At 44.9% G+C, this 9,040-nt stretch overlaps 1 protein-coding gene across 1 annotated transcript in view; it reads left to right on the forward strand.

The window, feature by feature from the left end:
* Positions 1-1,043, forward strand: part of LOC101312525 (reticuline oxidase-like protein-like) — a 5,002-nt gene extending 3,959 nt beyond the window's left edge. Inside the window, exon 2 of the mRNA XM_004295402.1 lies at positions 399-1,043. Coding sequence (XP_004295450.1) covers positions 399-1,043 — 645 coding nt within the window. The remainder of the gene's footprint in view (positions 1-398) is intronic.
* Positions 1,044-9,040: the final 7,997 nt, after the last annotated feature.

Consider the following 9,040-nt stretch of genomic DNA (forward strand, 5'->3'; position numbering starts at 1 on the left):
AGTTTATTTTTTAATTTTTTTTATAAGGTTTAGCCGACGAAATATTTTATATTTCGTCTGCTATAATTATTTTTTTAAATTTTTTTACAAGGTTTAGCCGACGAAATATACTAAATTTCGTCAGGTATAGTTATTTTTTAATTATTTATTACGCACTTTAGCCGACGAATATTTCGTCGGCTAAAGTCTGGGAAAAAAACCGACGACATGTTTTTCGTCGGCTAACTATGGGACTATAGCCGACGAAAAAAAAAATTTCGTCGGCTAAAGTCATCACCGACGACCCTTTCCCGACGACACTATAGCCGACGAAGGCTCGTCGGCTAAGATCTTAGCCGACGAATTAAGATAACAGGCCGACGAAAATTTTTCGTCGGCTAAAGTGCTTGTCCTGGTAGTGGGCATGCAAAGAGCATTTCTTAGCACTTAACGCCACTTACGAGACGATATGGAACGAGAATAAATTTGTCATTCCGCCTCCCCCGGCCCGGAAGTTTCCCGCATCTCGGCTCACCAAGGAAGACACTGGAAAATTTTGTGGGTACCACGAGGAGGCAAGCCATCACATTAACAACTGCATAGAATTGAAAAAAGTGGTAGAGAGCCGGGTGAAAGAAGGAAAATTGCAGCAGTATGTGCCCGGGCAAAGGCACGTAGGGGCGATTGAAGTATATGGGACGATCAACACCATCCATGGTGGGTCCCGTATAGATAATAGGAGCAACAAGGCAAAAAAACAGTGTATGGGAAGGAAGGATGGCCGGGAAGTCTTCGCCTTCAGAAGCAGCAATAATCAGCAGGTAACCACCTGTTGGAAGTCTGTTACCTCCCTAGAAGAGGAAGATGAGGGAATAAGGCCGCACGAGGATCCATTCCTGATAACGTTGCAGCTCGATCACTATATCATGAAGAAGATCCTCGTTGATACGGGAGCCTCAGTCAACGTGTTATTCAGGAGGGCCTGGAAAGGACTGCATCGAGGAAGCAACAAGTTGATGCAAGACCATGAGCTGCTGATCAGCTTCTCGGGCTATATTGTTTAGCCCCTCAGTTCAGACAGCTTTGGAGTAAGCATGGAAGGCTGAGAGGGAGTTGCCCGAGAGACAATAGAGTTTATCGTTGTGGATTGTGAGTCGTCCTACAACGGGATCTTGGGAAGGCCCACTTTATGGAAGCTAAAGTCGTTTGTTGCCGGTCACATGTTGATGATGAAGCTCCCCACCCCAATGGGAATCATTATGATCCGGGGAGATCAGGGGGTGACAATGAGTTGTTATGCGATAGACAACAGGAGGAAAAGGTCAGAGGTTATGTTGGCAAGCCGGGCCGCAGCATCCCCCTCGGATCCTTACATAGATCCCAGAGATGATACTGACTCGGATGAAGAGCGTCCGGAATCAGCAGAAGAAACATAAGCGGTATCAGTCTCAAACGAGTTCCCGAATCGGCAAGTGACCATCGGGACGGGACAAGCACCCGGTGTATGAGCGGCCCTGGTAGACTTCTTAAAGAGAAACAGTGGGGCATTCGCATGGACGTATAAGGACATGCATGCCCAGGATATCAAGTGGAATCGTAACACACCAGCTAGGAATCCAGAAAGGATTCCCTCCCGTGCGGCAAAAGCGAAGAACGTTTAAGCCAGAGAAGTATGAAGCAATGAGGGGGGGAAGTGAAAAAATTGATGGACATCAGGTTCATTAGGGAGGTTAGATACCCCCAGTGGCTAGCCAATGTGGTCATGGTTTCAAAGAAGTCAACATGACAATAGAGGATGTGCGTGGACTATTCGAATCTCAATAGGGCATGCCCAAAGGGTAGCTTCCCACTCCCACGCATAGACCAACTAGTGGACTCCACGTCCGGGTTCGAATTGTTGAGCTTCATTGTCACACCCCAAACTCGGTGTCGGTGGTTTCCAAACACCTGACGCCAAACCCGAGGCGTGAGCGGGAAAAGTAAATGAAAATAAAACAATTTCAAATACTTTTCTCGAAATAAAAGAAAATAAAACGTTTACAAATAACAAAATCAATTACAAAACAAAATAGGTCTTGTGGGTTCTAATCTTCTGTAACTCTTCTACTCTTGTACACGTCAGCTAAACGTCACAGTTAGTCTTCTAGAAATACGTGTCCTCATGCAAACCTGAACAAAACTCATAAGGGTGAGCTTACGCTCAGTAGGGTCAAACCTCTTTAGTTATACTTAACTATGTCAAACAATCAAGTTATCAAACATCATACAATGCTTTATATAAATGATAACAATTCAATGCATATATGCTAATGAACTTCCTCCACTCAATTACTGGCTGATTAGTCCATACATCAAAGACATATGAACCTACACGTCCCATACCGTGTCGATGTCTCGAATATACGACCTAACAATCAATAATACCTCACCACCTGTACCTCTTTTGTTAGTCGTCTTGTTATACTTATGGTCTCCAAACCCAAAACCCGATTACATCGCTTTATCGATATCTGCCATTGAAGGGTTCTTCATTCCCCGGTTCGTGCACTTATGGGCTGACATGGATTCATGGACAACCCATGAGGAAACTCAACTACACAAAATATATCTTTTCTCGATCTCATTCTCATCTTCTTCACTATCTCCAATTTCACTAATCTCACAATGCATTATGCATGTCAACTAAATATCAATACTCGCATCATAATATCGAACACATGCTTTTATAGAAAGCGATAACAACAATCATATAAATCACTGATTACACATACTTTTATCGAAAACAATAACAAACAAGAGTTAACACTCAATGGCACACAAAACATCAATTTCAATTATAATCTAATTATCAATTTAAATAAAGGTTCCCCGAGAGAGACCCTACTTAGAATCCAAGCGCTAGTTCCGACGCTAATTAAAATTAGTGACACTGCGACACACCTTCTGAAATCCTTATCCTTCTCTTTCTGGAACTGCAACGTGTCTCCAATCCTCGTACACTCTTACTTTGAAGTAGCCGACATTTATGCCTAAATTGTTAAGGACACCCATATCCTTATTAACAATTTCTCTCACATCTTTTGACAAGTTCTGAAATGTATCTCTACCCTTTAATCACTCTCTTGAAGTTCGACTGAAGACATACTGATTTACTCAGTACACCCAAATCCTCTTATTTACTTTCTATATAAATTCACGATCACTCTTCTCGTCTCCTTTACACCATCCCATCATTGTTGGCATAGCAAGTAACCTGTAGACTTATTCACAATGAACATGTCTTCATATACGACAGCTTCCATTGTAACACAAAAGTCCAATACTCACCATTATACATCGGTGGTCCCTATCATCATAATTAGCCATGCTACCCAAATCTTCAACAAGTCGATTCTGCTCAACCAAACAACTACATCAAGCAAAACTGTTCAGTCCTAATATTCCATCTCAACTTCCGTTCTTCAAATTGCAAAGCACAAAGCCAACACATTATTCCCAACTCAAAATCATGTTCTGCAGTTCTAATATGATCATAAATTAACCAAACACTGTCCAACAACCTACACCACCGTCAAGCACAGTAGAGCAGTAGAACCTCAAGTACCAAATCCTGCAACTCTCAACCAATTTCAGAACCAAGCAAGCACACGCTATTGCCACCGCGTCCGCCGCCGAGCACAATGACCACAGACGGTGGTCAACACAGCCTAAAACCTAGATTTGTCATCTCTCATCCAAAATGGAACTCAAGCACAAGAACATCAACCAAAATCTCTTCCAAAGCTTCTAACAATAACAAACTAAATAATCTGAAACCCAAAACATCACCAGCGCCGCCGTGCACAGCAGCCGCGCACGGTGGTCGACTGCCCAAAATTCACCTTCCAAACTTAACCAAATCTGAATTCCAATTATATAAACAGGTAGAGCTCGACGAGAAGATCAAGTTTCATACCTCGCGTGCCTTCGCCGGTGGCCGGAAAACACAGAAACTTGCCGGAAAAGAATAAACCTTGTTCTGCTCGATTCTCCCTCCTCAAGGCTTCTTTTCGAAAAATAATTGCACAAAGATGATCTCCAGGTTGAGACAAAGCTACCACCACCAGCCATGCACGCCGCCGTGGCCGGAATCGGAAACCCGATCGAAAACACAATCGCCTTCTCTCATCCTTTTCTCTCTCACTGGAGCTCCACTCTTCAAGCTGGAATCACAGGGAGGTTGGGGACGGCGAGACGGACCTGTGGAGACCGGTGGGACGCGGAAAGGCGACCGGACGACGGACGGAGTGATCGCAGCTCCGCTGCTGCAAAACGACGATGTCGAGACTGGGTTTTGGTTTGGCGCTGTCCAAACTGATCCACATCTATACACATACCCAAATCGACGGCCCGATCAAACCGACCTAGGATATATATTTTTAATTAATGATTGGATAATACTAATTTCTAAAAATTATTAAAAATAGCTTTAATGTCCAAACGATGCCTACAAACTAGTAATGACGTCTAGGTTAATCCTACGGCTTGAAAGACAAATTTTGACAAACCAAAAATTTGAATAATTTTCGAAAACCACAAAGAATTTAAAAATAACAGAAATTCAAATTTAAATAACTGGAAAATAATTTTCTTTTCAAAAATAGAAAACTGAATTTCCGAGATGTTACATTCATAGATGCATACGCGAGCTCTAACTAGATCCAGATGGATCTGAGGGATGAGGAGCACACGGCTTTCACGACCGACATGGGCCTATATTGCTATAAAGTATTGGCTTTCGGACTGAAAAACGCAAGAGCCACTTACCAGCAGTTGATGAATGTCATGTTCGCCGAGTACCTCGGGAAAATTATGGACGTGTATGTCGATGACATGCTAGTCAAAAGCCTAACGACCGAGGAGCATGTAGGGCATTTAGAGAAAGTCTTTGAGGTCATACTGAGGTACGAGATGAGGCTGAACCCTCAAAAATGCATATTCGGTGTGAGGAAAGGGAAGTTCCTGGGTCATATAATTAGCAGGAGATGGATAGAAGCCAACCCGAAAAAATCTAAGCCATCTTGGACATGGAAAGACCCAAGGAAAGGAATAAGGTGTAGTTGTTGGCCGAGAAAGTCGTCGCCCTGGCCAGATTCGTGTCACGACTCACAGATAAGTGTGTCCCTTTCTTTCGGTTGTTGAGAGACCAGCGATGTAAGGAGATAGTATGAGAGCCCGAGCAGGAAGAGGCTTTCAAACAGATAAAGGCATACCTCACGTCCGCGCCAGTTTTGTCAAAACCAATCTCGGACGAGATGTTTTACCTGTATATTGCGGCATTGCAAACGACAGTTAGCTCGATGCTAATAAGAAAAGAGTTCGATGTCGAGCATGCGGTATTTTACGTCGGGAAAGGATTCACACCGGCCGAGAGAAGGTACCCGGATGTCGAGAAATTAGCCTTAGCATTTGTTGTAACCGCTAGAAGGCTCAGACACTATTTCCAGGCACACTTGATAACCATTTATACCAACCATCCCGTGAGGCAGATTATGCAAAAGCTAGAGATCAGTGGGAGGCTGGTAAAATGGGCAATTGAGCTGGGGGATTTGATATCCATTATCGACCGAGAGTGACTATCAAGGCCAAGCAGCGGCCGACTTTATATCTGAGCTCACGCCCATGAAAGTGGTGGGAGAGTCATCTGAGCTCGCTCCCATGAAAATAGTGGGAGAGTCATCCTCAGTCGACCAGGAAGGAATTAGTCTCGAGAAGAGAAGGAAGATGCACGTTGAGGAGCCGCCGGCGCCATCTTGGAAACTTTTTGTTGACGGCTCGGTGACGAGAAATAAAAGAGGGGCGAAAATAATATTAGAGACTCCCGATGGATTCAAGCATGAGTACGCCTTAGAATTTCAATTCCAGACCTCAAACAATGCGGCAGAGTACGAAGCCTTGATTGGTGGATTGCAGCTCGCCCGAGACATCGGCATGGAGAGAGTGCAAATGTTTAGTGATTCACAGTTTGTTGTAAATCAAGTCAACGGGAACTTCGAAGCTAAGGAGCCTCAGTTGAACTCTTACCAAGCGCTATCAAAAACAACACTTCAACCCGGGCAGTTCAAGTACGTAATAGTAGCCGTTGACTACTACACAAAGTGGGTGGAGGCGGAGCCCCTGGGAAGATAACCACCGAGTGTGTGAAGAATTTCCTAATGAAAAATATATATTGCAGATTCGGGGTCCTGGAGACAATCGTCACAGACAATAGAACACAATTCAACAACAACCATCTGATTGAGTTCACAAAGGACATGGGCACCAAGATGGTTTTCGCGTTGGTGGCACACCCACAGACTAATGGTCAGGTGGAGACAGTTAACAAAATCATTAAAAAGCTTCTGAAGAAGAAGTTAGACGACGCAAAGGGTCTATGGGCAGAGAAGCTGCCGGAGATATTATGGGCAATCAGGACCACGGCAACTGAAGCAACGGGAGAAACGCCTTTCAGCATGGCCATTGGCACGGAGGCTGTTTTTCCAATTGAGATGTCAATACCGTTGGGAAGGGTCGAGAACTTTGATGCCACCACCAATGAGGAAAACCTCCGGTTAAATATTGACCTCATCGAGGAAAGGAGGGAGAAAGCAGACTTGCACAACTAAGTCTATAAGCAACGAGTTGCACGCCATTACAATAGTAAAGTCAAGACCCAGACGTTGGACTGGGGGACTGGGTAATGAAGAAAATCATGACCAAGACGGCGGCCCTGGACTTAACCCGGGAAAGGTCGTACGAGATAATTGAAGAGGTCGGCCTAACAACTTTCTTTCTCTATGATCAGGATGGGATAGTGACTGGACACCCATGGAATACGGAGCACCTGAAATTCTACCCAATATGAAGGGGGACGAGACCCATCTTTGTAAAATGTACATTTATAAGTATTGCTGCCCTCAGGAGAACAACAAGTCCCGGGGGATGCCTCTATTCATTTTGAAAGACTTAATACAGGAATAGGGAAGTTGAATTTAAATTCTAATGATAGGCAATCCACCAGGAGGCATAAGTTAATAAAATCCCAAGTAATATCTAACGAGATAGGTAATCCACCAAGAGGCATAAGTTATTGAAATCCCTAGTAACACCGAGCGGGATAGACATAATACAAATTATATAATACAGGAGAAGCAAGCAATAAATTGGATAAAAATGCATAGTATATCAAAACCCGGAATGCCGGGAGTATACCACCAATGGGTATTTATAAAAGCCCCCGAGATAAGGCATAAGGCCAATGTCTTACAAAAGCAAAAGAAAAAGGCAAATTACAACTTATGCCTCGTGGTAGTCTTTTTCCTCGTTCTCGGACGACTCGGCCAGATTATGGTTGCCATCAGCGCCCTTGTCAGCATGCTTCTCAGACGGTTCACCTGCCAAGTCCTTTGCACTTTCAAGCTCTTTCTAGGCAGCCGCCTTGGATTTCGCCTCTCTCTCTCTATGGCCTCCTGGGCAGCGATCAGATCGGCGGTCATCTTTGCTTTGTCCAGATACCCAAGGTAGCTCCATTCGCTAAACTTCTCGGTGATGCCACCATCCCGGACGTCTTTGAGCATGGCCTTTAGCTCGTCCGATTCCTTAAACTTGGCCACGACAAGCTCGCCCTGAGTGGGAATTTGGCCTTGCAGATCGACTATTTGATCATCTCTTTCCTTTAGCTTAGACCGCAGCTTGGCGTTCTCCCGCTGAAGAGCGTCAATGTCGCACTCCAAAGCAACCAACCGTTCAGCTTTTCCCTCCAGCTCTTTAGTGTGAAGGCTGAGCTTGGCAAACTTGTCAGCCAACGAGTGCTTCTCTTTCTTCTCGGCCTCCAAGTTTTTCTCCATCTTCTTCTGCTCGGCCTGGAGATAGCTAATTTGGTCGTTAAGGCTAGCCAAGCGTTCCTTCATTTCGTTGGAGTCCTCGCTGGCAATGATGGTATAGACAGCAAATATGGCCTGCACAGAGAAAAATATATTAAATACAGCATCCCAGACAGTAAATTGGCATAAAAAAAGAGAAGCCTACCTTCATCATGGCCTCCCTGGCGTATTGTTGGTTTTGTTGAGGGGTATTAGACCTTACCCTGATTCGGTCCAGCTTGATTCCCTTCAGGCTGCCCACCACGCTACGGACAAACCTTTCGTCGGCATACCCATACTTGTCCAGTATTTGCCGAATGGGGGTCTTTCGGATCTGGGGAAGAGCAGGAGCAAGGGCGCTCAAAGTTACCGGGTTGCTGACCGAGGATCCTGCCGACTTCTGCTTCTTCCGGGGAGGGAAGGCGCTGGACACGCTCAGGCCAGTCAAAGTCACTCCCTCATCCCGTTGTGACTTCGACTTCTTGGACGATGGTTTCTTCCTCCTCTCGCCCAAATTGACATTGATAACGTCACCAATCCTCATTGGCACAGACCCCTCTGTGTCAAAAGCCGGCTTCCTGTACCCTTTATCAGGAATCTCCAGGAGCACAGGTGTCTCCGAAACTCGAGCGGTAGAGTCCTCTAGGTTCACTTCAGTATGTGAAGCGGTCTTTCCAACCTCCAGGAGATCACCTAGCAAGTCTAAGTCCAAATCCATATCGCGCGTGTAACATCCCGGCCCCAATTTTACCTATTTACTAGGTATTTCACGAGTTACTGAAGAATTTAACCGTGCTCGGTAATTTGGTAATTTAACACTCGAGTTTATTGTCGAGTTCTCAAAATGTCAAGTTCTTCTTTTATGGACCCGAAGTCCTAGTGCGCGTCGATACGAGTTCGTCGTTGTCTCCGGATTTTTTTTTGGAGTCTCGAGCTATTTTTCTACGATATATTGAAGGTTCGGTAAAAGGAGTTAATTGTCTGGAATTAGAGTATGACTTTTATTCTGGGCCATAGGATCTAGGGTTTTGTTTTCAGCTGTGGGTTTAGGCTTAAAAAGGTTAAGAGGGGGTTGACTCAGTCAAGGAAGCCACACTCGGTTTGACCCGAGCCCAGACTTCCCTCTTCCTCTCCGCCTGCCTCCGGCGTCCTCCGCATGACGCCGTCGTCTCCGGCCATCC

The sequence above is a fragment of the Fragaria vesca genome, linkage group LG3 (genome assembly GCF_000184155.1).
Source record: "Fragaria vesca subsp. vesca linkage group LG3, FraVesHawaii_1.0, whole genome shotgun sequence".
Lineage (NCBI taxonomy): Eukaryota > Viridiplantae > Streptophyta > Magnoliopsida > Rosales > Rosaceae > Fragaria > Fragaria vesca.